Source organism: Melampsora larici-populina, assembly GCF_000204055.1.
Source record: "Melampsora larici-populina 98AG31 unplaced genomic scaffold MELLAscaffold_27, whole genome shotgun sequence".
Classification (NCBI taxonomy): domain Eukaryota; kingdom Fungi; phylum Basidiomycota; class Pucciniomycetes; order Pucciniales; family Melampsoraceae; genus Melampsora; species Melampsora laricis-populina.
In genome coordinates, this window is record NW_006768791.1 from 293400 (window position 1) to 307839 (window position 14440).

The window sequence follows — 14440 nt, forward strand, 5'->3', positions numbered from 1 at the left end:
TTCCACATGGCTGTGATACATGCAAGAAAATTTGAACTCTTGATGATCAACTACATAGGTTATTCCCTGAAAATGTGATGTAGCACAGACTGGTCTCGCGCAGAACTGGTCTCTCAGCTACCAATTACAAGTGGCATCTCTCTAGTTACATATGTCAAGATACCTAGGTTTCCCTCAACCAACCGACATATATCCACCCCCAACCATTCTCAAACAGACTGGTCTATCAGGCCGCTGCACGTTGACCAATAAAAACCAAGTCTCACCCAGTTAGGTCAGGAAACCTAGATATCCCTCAACCAACACATATTCACACCCGAACATAGCATATTCTTGTACAAGACTGGTCTTTCCCTAGACTAGTCTTGCTCTGTCTGATTCAATCTCAGGTTTATTTCCTTTACTCATCAAATAACACAATTCCTTTGTATCCCTTCCGCTCCTCCCAAGCTCAGTATTAGACACTATAATCACATATCCTTACAAGACTGGTCTCTCCATAGACTAGTCCTGCAATAGACTGGTCTCGCTCTTTCCAGTTTGTGACTACTTTTCTCTTCCTATCATTCTCATCAAAGAGGTCTTTATTTATATTCGTCTCTCTTCCTTTCACATCAGGTATTACATATTTGATACAATATTATCCCTTGAATATCCACATCATGGCCTCAACTCGATCCCGCCCGCGCCGAGCAGCACCCAAAAAGTCTTCAGTAAGTCGACAAGATGGATCAAATTAACAGACTGGTACCCAATCAACCACTAGCCAGCCCCAAGCCTCCGTACCTACAACCAACATATCAAGAAAGAGACGTCGTACGAATGACGCTCCTGATGAAGAAAACTCTATTGATGGCCCTCTCGATGCCCCGGACTCCAATGCGAACCTAGACTCTTCTACCATCCCTGATTCACGCCTTGAGCCCAATGAGTTCACTCCTCTCAATGATCTCCCTACCCTTACCAATCAAACAGACCCTACTATCATTCGAAAATGGCCACAGTCTCGCTGTAAGGAAGAGCTAGCCAAGATGCGCCCAAAAGCAAACAAATCAATATCAGATCTGGTCCAAACGGAAATATTTGCTGCCTTTCAAAAGTGGGAGCATACCAAGTTGATGATTTGTCTAGCTTCTAATATCACCCTACGGATGTTCAACAAGGAAATGTAAGGTTTTCATCACTTCCGGCTTCCCTTCATCCGGAGCTCATGAGATCTTGTTTAGTGGCCTACTTTCACCATCTCGGAAAACTAGCGACTATGTTAACTACCTTCAATTTTCCAAGAAGAACCATTCTGAAATCAGTAAGTGCTCTCCTTTTCTTTTCACAACTGGAAGATTTGCCTTGGTCATGTGTAGATTGATCTAAAATTGTTGATTGTTGTTGTTTGTCTCAGTGCCCCAGCCTTCCGATGATCCGGAGTCCGTACAACAACTTGTTGAACGGAACAAGCGGGTTGGACACGGGTGGTCAGAGTTAAATCCAGACGAACGAGGTGTTTTTGGTACTCGAATCATGTTAGCATTGGCTGGCATACCTGATTTTGCTGCTGAACACGACATTGAAGACGGTGAAGAAGATACTGATGGGGACAAGGTGATTGCTGTGCCGGAGGTTACTAAGCTGACATCCGACGAAGAAGAATTGTACCGCCCACTGTACGAGAAACTTGTCGATCATGATGTGCTCGTTTCAAAGCTTGGGACGGCTGTGCCTGGAATTACTGATAAACAGTTTAGCCGTCGGTCTCTTCGAAGTATACAGAAAATCAATCAGAGTGTGAGCAACTCGTCTTCTCCCTCATCTTTCTTTCATATTCTCTTATTTCTTGTTTTCTATATCAACTGATCATATCATTTGTGATTGAAACAGCTTAACGCTGAATCCCATCGTCAAGAATTTGACTACTGGCTTGTTGCTGCCAGTACAGTACCACCTCTCAACCCCGGTCTAACTGGATGGTGTAAGGTCTATACATCGATGCCAGTAATGTCAAAATATGTCACCATCAAAGCCAATTTTCCATCGGTATTTGCGGCTGTTGCTCAAGGAACTTCGATCATCAATGCAGTTTCCAATTGTGCAGGTGCCAACAAACCAGTCCAGCCTGTCGTGAATTCTACGGATCAGGAAAAAAAAAGAATTAGAGGTGTATTACTAGAGCATCTAAGTAAGTAACATTCCCGACTATTTTTTCTCGAATGTCTGTGTTATCTGACTAATGTGAGCTTCAGTCAAAGTAGTTGGCAAAAAACCTCGACAAGGATTCCCACAAGGCGAAGATCCTCAAACCATCTTCATCCAACGGGGTATCCCGGCCCGCTTACAGCTCGACAATGGCTCACTACTTACTCCATCTGACTTGAAGCTTGGATTTCTGAAGATGAATGCAGAGGGACGCCGCAAGTGGGAGAAAGATGTTGAAACCTCGAAATTTCGCTTTATTTACGACGATTCCAAACTTGGGGAATGCCGAGGTAAGTCTGAATATCAGCCCAGAATCGCACGGGAAGCAAGTCAGCCTGTTGTTGAAGAAGAGGGTGAAGAAGAGATTCAAAGGCAAGAACAAGAACTTGAAGAAGAACTCCGCCGAGCTTCGGATCGGTCAGAAGATGAAGAATCAGGGCCAAGGCAGAAGTCATCTCGATCAAAACGATCTCAAAATCGCACTCTTCAGAACGCTCAACCCGCTCAACAAACCTTGACTCAAGCATCTGAAGAAGAAAATAATAATGCAACATCAACTCAGGTTGCAGGCTCACAATCCACTCAAGATGTCCCTAATTTGAATGCTGGGGAGTCCTAGGCAACACTACCCTCGTTAAATGAGTACGTGTCTGTTTCTTTGCCATTGGTATCTGTCCATTTGCTAATATCATTTGAATAAAATCTTGATTTGATAAGTGTTTGATCTGATTTGTGCAGAATCAATCAATCATCATATATCAGTCCTTACCTGAACATCAGTCCCGAGCTGTTATTAGACTATCTTTGTTTGAAAAATCCTTCAAAATCAAAAACCAATCTTCGATTCTGTTTCATTGTCTTTTAAAATTACTCAGCCTTTCAATATCTACTCTTCATCTTATGTTATATTACAAAGAGACCAAAATTTAGTTTTTTCTTGTTAAAAAAATGTCTCCGTCTCAAAAATTGGTCGTACACCTCTACACCTCTAAAATTTCTTGCAATTGCTTCCAGCCTGACATTATATCATTAAAAATATAAAGTCTTGATGATTGGTCCCAAGCCGTGTTTGCTCTGGATTGATCCAGATCCTTCCAATGTGGCTTTATTAATAACATACTTGAACAATAGATTGTTACCATATACACCAGTTCCTGAGGGATTTGGTTGAAGCTCCATGTGATGTGGGAGTGCTGACTGGTTTTGTCCGTTGATCAATGTTCCTATTGTGTGAGAATGTCAACTTTCAGCCAACCAGTCTGTTTGACTTGTCAAAAATTGGTTTAGCCAGACTAGTCTGATGGTTGTTCCAAAGTAGAACTGGTCTAATCTCGTGAATGTGATTGACTTCTTCAAATATACGACATTGATCTTAGACTAGTCTGTCGAGCTGTGTACAGACCAGTCTTCACCAAAGACTAGTCTGCATGACGATGAAAACCATAGACTGGTCTGGATTGGTCGGACCAGTCTGACTGTTCCAAACCAGTCTGCAGACTGGTCTGGATTAGTCAGACCAGTCTGCGAACTGGTCTGTAGACTAGTCTGATTGTCAGACCAGTCTGCAGACTGGTCTTTGGCAAAGCGTCAAATTTTAAAGGTTGGCAAAACATATGTTATGCCAGAATATGTATATATTGGCCTAAATCTTAAGAAAAATGTCCCCAAAATCGAAAAAATGGCTTGGACTTTGAATTTTTTCCCTTGGAATAAACCAGTCTGCTAGTCTGACTGGTCTGTTGCGGAATTTCCGGATCTTATCCAGACAGACTGGTTTTTTTTTCCAGGGATAACATCCAACAGGTCTGTGTGCCACAGGTGCTTATTCCAGGGTGCAAGGATTGTGAAAGATCACAATCTTGCTTATCTTTCACAACTATTGCTTTCTTTGTACCCAAAATGCACACCCTTCGGTATGGTTGTAATCAACGGAAAGGTGGGAGGAGACTTGAAATGAGGATTAAAATGCCCCATGTAGAATCTAGGTCAGTGATTGTTTAGTGCAACCTTAAAAAATAAAAAAATAAAAACAAACAGACGACATTTATTCTCAAAACTGCTGAAATCTACCTGCTTTTCATCCAAATAACTATCTTTTGATCTCAATATCTTTTATGTTCAAACTTTGAAACATTGTTTTTGTTGCCTGTGGGCTTTGAAGATATATTTATTTGTTATCAGGCCTCTTTATACATTAGGTGCTTTCAAACTAGGAAAAAGTCGAAATGTTCACAAGAAAAAATGTGAACTGTGTAATTATTTCTCAACTGTGTAATTACAATACATCTGATACATCGCTGTAGTGCAATCGCAAAGTTCAACTTTGTATTTGGAGGGGGCCTCCCAGGGCCACCCTCCTCCTCCTTTGTAGGGCTTCACAATTTTGAAGGAGCAAAAAAGCATGTAATGAAAAACTATGATTGCACTACAGTGTTGTATCATGTAGTGTAATTACACAGTTGACGATTTTTCTCGTGATCATTTCGACTTTTTCCTAGTTTGAAAGCACCTATTCATTTATATAATCATTTGATCTATCCATTCATTCACTCTTATTTGGTGTCAAAAATTGGTCGAAGAATGCCCAGCGCGGTATACAATACCATCTTCCCATTCAGAACTCGACAAAGTTTTACACACTTCATTCATTCATCTCTTTGGAATGGATATAGGTCAATGGCACATGTCGTTCATTGATTCTAGAAAATCATAGTGTCAAGTTTTTCAGCAGTGTTCTTTAGCCATTGTGTTCTTCAGCCATTGATAGATGCAGTACTTGTCGAAAAACAATGGCTTTGCCATGATTCTGCCAAATATGCCACCATATGCATATGATACTATTACAACATTGTTTTCAAATTCATGATATGGCCATGATCTGCATAAAGTTCTTACCAAACCGGTATATTTTTATTGAGATTGGCTTCTGTGAAATGATTTTCTTTTAACCTAGTACGCAGTACAAAACTTAAGATGATTTCAAAAGAAAGATTGTAAAAAAATACAAAAAGTAAAGCAAGAATTTCAAGCCTAAGTAACAGAGTAAAGATATGCGAGGAAAAGTCCAAAAAATATCAAGCATTGCGTCTTTCTTCTAGATTCAAAACATATCTTTGAGAACTTTGTAGAGTTCACCAGATCTCATCGATTCATAAATCTTGGAAAGGTCTGATGAAACCGATCCTGTGGCAGATAACAGACCAAAAAAAGTTCAGACGTGTCAGTTTGAATTGGTATGACGTAGGCTCATTCTTGAATAGTGAAGAGAAATTTAACTCACCCTGATGGTGACCTAATTTGACATCCCCGCGTCTGGGTAGGATGCCTAATTCAGAACGAACAAATCTATAGATCCCACGATTCTTCGTTCCAATCAGAGTCTCTGATGGTCCTGATCTTCCTTTTTTGTCAGTACTTCCATAAGATTCAACAATATCTGAAAAGAATTGATCTCGAGTTTCCAAATAAATCTTTTGAGCTTCAGTCGCACTATATTCTCTCCAAGAAGTGACTGAATCCATCTTCAAAGTATTGCCGATAGCCTCAAGAATAGGTTGAAGTGTTAGCGAGAATGCATCAAGGAAACGAGGGTAAGAATCCATTGAGGCGGTTTGTTCTAGGCGACGGTAGACGATGGGTAGGATCGTTCTAGAAAGTTTGATTTCCCAACCAGCTTCACGTTCCACCTCTTTTGATGTCGAAAAGTGCGTGATGATCATTTCTGGCATCCGATTGGCGAGACGCTGACGGAAGAGTAGATCTATTACTCTCAAGTCGATAGCCATACAAGCTACGTAAAGATGACCACTGCGATTTTTTTCCCGATCGAATCATCAAAATATCAGTCAGGAGATCCGGTGAGTCTGAATATTGCATTTCCTACTCACCTCATCAGCATCGATAAGGTCTCTACTGATTGGATTGTGTACCTGGCCGAAACAAAGGCCATGGAGTTGACCTACGAAAGATTACAGAAGATAAGCACGCTGCTAACTCGCTAGTCCGAACCCAGTACCATGCAAATTCAAATTATGCAACTCACGGCCTGATTGTGTTGTTCCGCACTTTGAACATGAGTTGACACAGGAGAAGCTAGGAAGCCCAATTCAGCTGTATAAGCTGCCATGTTAATATCGATACCTTTGACGCTGAGGATACAAAAACTATCAGCTTTCCATACTTCTCCCGATGATGAATTTCTCGAAGAGAAAAAGTTACATACTGGTAATTTGTCGAAGGTTCGTCTCCAGCCAAACAAGATGGAAGTCCTTTGTTCATGGCACAATTGATCATTTCCGTAGCCTGAGCAAAGCTAAGTTTCCCCAAGTGATGTAATGCTAATCTAGTTTTCTCCATTGCATTTGTGACTGCCATGGCTTGAAAGTTTCCTCCGTTGTGAATGTATTTGTTCTCGAGGTCGATCAACGGATTATCTGTTATCGTGTTTTATTATGCAGATATCTTATTGAGCTTGGTTTCCCCAAATGATGATTCCTTGTATCAAACTTACCGGTCGTCGCGTTGATTTCACAGCTCAAGGCTTTGTTAACACTCATCAAGTCCTCGATTTGAGGCCCCAACCACTTAAGATTCAGTTAACAAAAGCAAATATGGGTATCATCAGGCACAGAAGTCTCAAGGTCTTATAAGACGAGCTGTAAAACTTGAGTCCTAACCTGAGGAGCTGTACGCAAAGGGTATCGATCTTGCCGCAGAACATTTTGATCCATATCTTCACGCAAGTCCTTTTCTTCTTCCTTGTGGACAGCCAGACTACTTCCCGCGAGCTTTACAAACACAATGAAATCTTGCTGAGTCAAAAATCACACACTTGACCTTTCATTCAAAGATAAACCTACTAGATTCATGATATTCTTTGCAGTCTCGACTTGACCAGGATGTGGACGGCAAACCTCGTGAATGAACCTGCATTTCAGGTTATTGAAACAAATAAGCCACGGAAATATAGATCAAGTTTTGGAAGTACAAAGTAAAGACGCCCACTTATGGTAATTACCCGCTTGGCCTACCATAGCTTCGACCGTCAAAGCTGTCAAAACTTGACTCATCAAACCCAAGAAATGAGCATCATGAGCAGCCAAACAAGCTGCACTTGCACTAAAAGCAGTTCCGTTGCTGATTCCAAGTCTGCTCAAGACCAAAGCATAGTTAGCTTCATGAAACCGCAAAAGCCAAATTCAAAGATGATATTTACCCTTCCTTTGGTCCAAGGGTGATCGGTTTGATATTGTGCTTAGCTAATGCAGCTGATGCTGAAAGAATTTCAAGAGTACCGTCTGGGGAGGACCGATCGAGAATTCTAATTTCGGGATGACCGCAAATGGCTGCTGCCACATAACTCAACTAAGATGATGACAATTCAAAAAATGAGCTCAGATAGAAAGATCAGTGTTAAATGATAAGCTGACCGGCATCAGATCTCCAGAGGCCGAGATTGTACCGCGAAGAGGTACCATGGGGGTCAACTTCTTATTGAGAAGTGCGAGGAGTGTCTCCAAGACCTCCAATCGAACAGCCGAGTGACCTCTGCAACCGGCAGAAAGGAGCAAAGGAAGTTAATACATAGGCATGGTCTGTTTTGGGTAATTTTGATGAGTACTAACCGGACAAGTGAGTTGATTCTGATCAGGATCGCACCCCGGGTGATTGGCTCAGGTATGATATTAGTCATAGGGTCGGTGAGATAAAACGTATTGGAAGATTGCTTTGCAAGCGGTAAAACACCTGAGAGCTGGTGTTCTAAGAATGATATTTGAAGGTCTTCAGGGCAGTTGGTCCTCGTATCGGCCGACCCCTATTTCAAGGAATCAGTATGGTCAGTTTTCACATACCGTGAATGATTTTTGTCTGCAGGCGGAAATTGATGTTTAGAGACACTTACACCAAATCCACTTGGATTGTTCGGATTTGAAACGATGATTCTCTTGGTCAGGATATGTAGTTGAGGATTTCATAATTGATGTTACTCACGTGGTGACACCATAGATGGCAGTGTCCAATTTGGAGTCTAGAAAGGCCACAGATTCTGCTATCCGGTCGATCAATGCTTGGTCTGAGCTGATCTTTGGCTCGACAGCAAACCTGATTAAGAGTTACAGAAAAACCCATGTGAGCGCGTAAATCTTCGAAAGGACATCTTGAAACAAAAGAAAACCGCACCGAGCATTCGCGACAACTTCTGTCGGCGACAGGCTATAGCCATCCAAGGTCAATTTTTTCGAATCCGACTGAGAGCTAAGCAAACTTTCTAGCTCCTCGAGGACTTTCACGCAAAGGTGAGAGTGCTCTTCAATCCCGGACATTTCAGTAGATTTGATGGGCTTCAATACATTTTTCTCGTTCTTTCTTGGGGGCTCTGTATATCCTGCTTTAAAATGAGTAGCAGTGGGTGCCATGATGAGGGTGGTGATGAATATGTTGGTTTAATAACTGAAGAAGTAGACGCTTTGAAGGTAAACAAGAGCAGATACAAGGTATGACTTTGAAAGTAGAATCTTAGAAGTGGATCGGGTTATGTATCAATCTGACGATGAAGATGATGAAGATGATAATGATTTTTTTATCTAATCTAATGGTTACCAAGTTGCGATGGGAAGTGCGATGAAGTGAGTCCAAGTCCCAGCATTGCTCTGGCTTTTATAGACTACATCCGACCCCATGATCTGATCCACCCTTTATCTGTCAGCTGGCTTAGTGGTTCCTGATTTGACGACTCCCAGCACTTCAGCTAACGGGTTCCCGAACAAATTTGATACGCATAAAGCTTACATAAAAACAAAATTAGATTCCACATTGGATGCTCCCAGATGTACACTGTGCCGCAGTCGTCAGAGTTTAGCAGAGAACTTCGGCATTCCGGATTGTGTAGCTGAAAGGAGAGGAGCCAATAATGTGTTGGCCGATGGCGGTGATCGCTTCCACATAGTTCCACTGTAAATGATCCTCCAAATCGCGATAAGTCACAGTCCAATTTTCCCTTTCTTTTTCGGCACCGGATGTATTAATAGCATTAGAGCACAGGTCTCCCACCATCCATGACACAACAAGCCGGATACCCACTTGTTTACTAACTCCGAAATCAAGCTGACTCTTTGCAGCGCTTTGCTCTATCGCTTTTGAACGTTCAAGGTTTTATAAGGGTCGTTGTGAAGTTATTTTTAGGTCCGACAATCGAGTTATCAGGTTCGATAAACAGGGAGATTCCCTGCAATTGAAAAAAAGATGAAACAATCATGATGGTAAAATCATGCAGACATTAACAATCAGTGCGATGGAGTTTGTTCTTTGGGCATAGACCGGACCAAAAAGAGGATTCGCCAATAAGCCTCTTACAACGATTTGTTTGCATACCAGAATAATTTGTTGTTGAGGGTTTATAGCAAGACCTCATCTAGCAAAAGGGCTATATGAGATTCAACATCTCCGGTAGAATCATATGAGACATTGACCGTGATGTAATGTCATTTCGAAAAAGTCTGTTTTGTAACCTTCTTTACATCATCAGATATATGCAAGAGATATGATTCTCGGCAAGCGAGAATTTGTGATGTCGGCGATGATGGGCCGCTGTGCCGGTGATCAAAGTTAGATCGCGAGATGCTGACATCGGCACTGGCTGATTAGAGCTAATCCAGAAAGGGTTGCTCGACTAGCTCGATCCTAGAGTAACATCTGAGAAAACCTACCGTGCCGTCGGCAAGCACACCAGAAAGCATGTTGTTAAACCCCGACCTGTGAGGCTGTGGAGAATGAGAATATTGTATGCGTGATGTATATAGCAGTGGGCGTGGCGAAAGTTAGCTCCCGAGGTGTAAACAACGGACATTGCCACCATGACTGTATGTAGGTGAAGTAAGTGAGTTGCACCTTAACTTCCGTGTTCTCTGCATCATCTGTGATTTTGCATTTGATTGGAGAATTTCAAGTCATCTCTGGACCACTGATAACAATATCCACAGACGATTTATCTGATTGTTTGAAGATGAATGTATGTTCATAGTAAATCAGGCAGAATACTTCCACAAATAAAGGAGAGTTGAGGAGATAGAAGGAGATGAATGCATTTGAATCTCGATCTACCATAATGATGGATATCTGTTGTGACTGATTTACGTGGTCAGTTAAAAGTAGTAATCATGCGCTACCTAAAAGAACTAGCAAGTGAGAACCCACTATCATCTATGAGACATACGTCTAAGAGGTCGAGCAAGATATATTCCTGGGTTCAAAACTGAAAAAAGAACTTCTTTTTCACTTGCTTCATGGAGACATTGCTTATGAGTGGCATATATTTCTCTCCATACTGCATCTATGAATTCTCTATTTTTATCGTCTAGTCAGATAACCAATCGTCCAATGTATCATTCATTCCTTCGACTTTCCTAATTCAAATCAAAGACATAAATAAATAAATGTTTGACAAAACCCAATCAACCCACAAAATCTTGGAGTTTTTTTTGAAATAAATATCAATAAATATATCCACTGATTAAAACTTTGCACAATATCTATCAAAACAACCTTGACATTGTAAAGTACGAGTTTGATTTAATTTTAAAATTTGTTTATCAATAAGTAAACAAGCAATACATTGTGGCCATTCCAGATCACGAGTCGGTCCTTCATTTTGACTGGCAATCGCAAATCCGTTTTGGAAAAATTTATCTACCAATTCTCCCTGGATTCAAAGAATTAGTTCAAGTCAAAATGAACGTATAATATAACGTATGAGAATATACTGAACTGGATAAGTGGTTAGACCTGATTCTTCGTCTGTATCCGCTACTGCTCTATAATTCGGTAAGTAAAGGACTAAAGGACCTGTATAATTATCATAACATCCAAAAATCGTAGGACGTTTATTAAATCCAAGTGATTCAAAGGTCCCATCAAGAGTATTAGGGATTCTTGTTTTGTTTAAGAAAAAGAAAAAGAAAATCAGTCTATAGTGGTACAGAGTCAAGTTTTGATCAGGCTTACTTTGGGAATTGGTAAGCAGAATACTCAGGTTGCTGAGTTTTCTGATATGTCATATATAAAGATGTTCCATTGGGATCTAAAGTTTAAAGTCTTGTGAATATATCATACTAAATTAATCTGAGGAGAAAAATCCATACATCTACGTTGATGTGTACGCGATGGATCTTTCCCATCGGCAGTCTAGAAAGGCAAAAGAGATATCCGACATTTAATGATATGCAACAGCTTTAGGAAAAGAAATAGGACTTGCAGAGTCAACAGCGATGATCACATCCAATTTTCGAAACGGTTGAATCAAAGGAAAAAGCGGAATGTTTTCACTAGCCAATCCAGGGTCACCCATCAAAAGAGTATCACTATCACTATCCTGAAATGGAAAAGAAGTGTCTTGACCAAGACCTTTAAAGGTATTCGGTACCTATTCAAAATCATCCAAATATAACTATCTATGGTTTCTTCTCGCAAAGAATAAGGACATTACTTACTTTTCCTTCATAATCATCATCACTGATAAAGATACCCAATATACTAGAGAAAAATCCTTTTTTATGTTTAGGAGAATCTTGATATGAAAAGAAATTACTTGCTAAACCCATGACAAAACCTGCATTATCAAATCCAACTGTACAGGGAACAGATTGATTTATTGAATCTGAGGGTGATCCTAAATATTCAATCGGAATTGAAGCATTGAGACGTGGATTCCAAATTGAAAAATCTTCTGATGTATATTCGTCTAAAAACAAAGTCAATAACGAGTCAAATTTAATGAAGTGAATTTTTTTGAAAGGACTGATTACGTACAGATTGGACTTGCGATTGATACGGGCATGTGGCTTCCTGGTCTACTAAGTGATAGAGCAATCACAAATGGATACGTCTGGTTTTTGTAAGACTCAGTTTCTCTGATTGAAGACCACAAGACCCCTTCTCCTTCATGAGGAGCATCACTATATCACTTGTAAGTCAATAATCATTTGTACCAGAAGGATAGAGTCTAAGCTTACATGAATTGTTTAGATAATACTCTTCCCCAAGCACTTGAGTATAAAAAAACAATCAAATTCCCAATCAATATAACTGCGTTTAAGGTTCAAAAATATGCTAGAATTGACTTACTCTACCATACTGGTAGGAAATCCAGCTTTCTTCTTTTTCTTTATTACCTTGTAAACATGTGGATAACTTTTAATTGTATTCCAATCTCCTAAACCATTCTTTTTATAAAGTTTCCAAAGAGTTTGATTCAATTCTGGTAATCTAGGAAAATTGGAAGTTGCCTGTTCGTGAATACAAATCAAAAAGTTAGAGAAAGGAAGGATTAATTCAAGTTTATAAAGGTGTTTGAGTATTTACCCATGAACCCAATAGCCAAGCTCCACTTGAGTTAAGAAATTTAGATTTTCGGAAAAACCACCAAATGGAATCAATTTGATGAAGTCAAACAATCAATAATATCCTTCTTCAAGAAGACATATATACGAGTCAGACTTACCCAGAAAGACCAGAAGCATAATTTGCAAGTTGTAAAAGACCACCAATCTTAGCATTAATTGAATTGGGATTACGCTCATCAAATGCATCAAGTATAGAAGCACCTAAACATAATGAACGCATCGAACCACCACTCATTGCAAAAGCAAAGTTAGGTAAACTAGTACTTATTGATGAGATTTCTTCATGTTTTGAAATTGTAGATTGTAAAAAACTTTCAATATTGAAATCGGTTAGATTAACTAAATTTAAATATTTTCTCCAATTTGGTATTGAATGTTTTGATTTTTGATTTATATAATTTTCTTCTGCAATACTAAGTTGTGCCTAAAGAATCAAATCACCAAAGATTATTATCAAAAAGTCACCGGTTTTAGTTCAAAGAATTCAAGATTCAACATACGTTTCCTGAGATTTTTCCGCGTAGATGATAATCTTCTGAGCATTTTGATCGCATGGGTTCATAGTTACCGCTTGGAGAAGTTACCAATGCTGGATCCCTTCTTTGTAATTCGATTGCTTGTAAGGAATTTAGAGTCAGCAGAAGTAAGAAGACAAGTCCATATTGTCCAAAGTCTTTAAACATGATTTTCTAGAACACAGAAAGAGATTCAGTCTTGACAAGTGATAGGCTTGGTTGAAGTGATTTAGTTGAGAGACATACCGATTTGAAAGAGCCTCGCAAGATCTTGATAAATCACGGGACTATAAGACGGAATGTTTTCTGTTGGTCTTGTGTGTGAAGGGAAAGTGAAAGAAAGAAAGAAAGGTAAAGGAATGTGATCTACTCGAGTCGCCGAGGTAAGGTGATATAGTTCATGTTGTATCTTCACTTGAGACAAACTCATGAACCTGTGCAACTTTTGAACAGCACTAGACTATATCCTTGAATTCACTGCGACATCCCTTGAAACAGGAAGATAAAACAAATTCCAAGAGAGACCATCAAACATCAAAGCATGCGATGAAGATCTTCCTTGATGGAAAATATTAACGCCATCATTCTCGCGTACAACAACTTGGACAGACTTGGCTATGAGGATAAGTCAGTAAAAGTGACAATGTGCAAGAAGATCCTGATGATGACGGCAATAAGGATGGTAAAATGAGGATTATTCAGGTTGACAAAATGTGAAGGTAGTTCTGAGTTCTCAGTGAAGGGAAGTAGGATATTCAACTTTCAAGTCTCAAGATGGTGAATGTGAAGCGAAGTGAAGTGAGTGAGGTGTGAAGTCTTTTCGGGTGTGTGTGTGTACCGAGTTGACATTCTTGAAGTTCGAATTGGATTTGTTTACCAACCAACCCATGATGACCATTTGTTAACTTCTTCTCAACTTGATTTCCATTTCTTTCATCTCCATTCTCAATCAATCAACCAACTGAATATGTCTCAACCTCAATCTTCTCATCCGGTTCAACTCGATCATTACTTCGATCATCCACGTGATCCTCCACCTGTTCCTCATCCTAATCGTGCTCATCAACTCAATTCATCAACTAAAACTAAAATCAAAAAACCAAAGAAACCTGTTCCCTTCAATCGACTTCAACTTGCAGCTGCTCTCCTAGAATATGATCCTATTCCTGAAGAACCTACCAGTGATATTCAATGGAAACTTCAAGAAGTTCCTCCTCAGACTCATTCTTTATCTATCCGAAATGCTTCTCAATCTGCAATCTTCATTCCTTTTCGGACCGCTCCTCTCTCTCCACCAACACCGGATTTCTTCTCTGGAATCGGTCTTCGTCAAGCTCA

The 14440-nt window shown here is 39.9% G+C and overlaps 4 protein-coding genes across 4 annotated transcripts; 1 reads left to right on the forward strand and 3 right to left on the reverse strand.

The window, feature by feature from the left end:
- Positions 1-662: 662 nt before the first annotated feature.
- On the forward strand, positions 663-2809 carry MELLADRAFT_88494 (uncharacterized protein; the record flags this gene model as incomplete). Its single annotated transcript, XM_007411784.1, has 7 exons — positions 663-713; positions 771-1168; positions 1227-1306; positions 1400-1782; positions 1876-2173; positions 2232-2480; positions 2538-2809. The coding sequence occupies 7 exons, from the start codon at positions 663-665 to the stop codon at positions 2807-2809; spliced, it is 1731 nt and encodes a 576-aa protein (XP_007411846.1).
- A 2274-nt stretch (positions 2810-5083) lies between these two features.
- On the reverse strand, positions 5084-8804 carry MELLADRAFT_44072 (uncharacterized protein; the record flags this gene model as incomplete). Its single annotated transcript, XM_007411904.1, has 15 exons — positions 5084-5373; positions 5471-5997; positions 6078-6148; positions 6233-6338; positions 6413-6623; positions 6701-6773; positions 6867-6977; positions 7050-7116; positions 7195-7338; positions 7406-7554; positions 7620-7737; positions 7815-8005; positions 8093-8102; positions 8182-8292; positions 8371-8804. 15 exons carry the CDS (start codon positions 8604-8606, stop codon positions 5291-5293), a joined length of 2208 nt encoding a protein of 735 aa, XP_007411966.1.
- Positions 8805-9045: 241 nt separating this feature from the next.
- Positions 9046-9926, reverse strand: MELLADRAFT_108087 (uncharacterized protein; the record flags this gene model as incomplete). Its single annotated transcript, XM_007411903.1, has 3 exons — positions 9046-9323; positions 9816-9870; positions 9897-9926. The coding sequence occupies 3 exons, from the start codon at positions 9924-9926 to the stop codon at positions 9046-9048; spliced, it is 363 nt and encodes a 120-aa protein (XP_007411965.1).
- A 773-nt stretch (positions 9927-10699) lies between these two features.
- Positions 10700-13270, reverse strand: MELLADRAFT_108088 (uncharacterized protein; the record flags this gene model as incomplete). The annotated part of the gene is made up of 10 exons (XM_007411902.1): positions 10700-10888; positions 10955-11117; positions 11191-11266; positions 11437-11608; positions 11676-11926; positions 11995-12140; positions 12198-12230; positions 12310-12450; positions 12686-13011; positions 13088-13270. The coding sequence occupies 10 exons, from the start codon at positions 13268-13270 to the stop codon at positions 10700-10702; spliced, it is 1680 nt and encodes a 559-aa protein (XP_007411964.1).
- Between the last annotated feature and the right edge of the window lie 1170 nt (positions 13271-14440).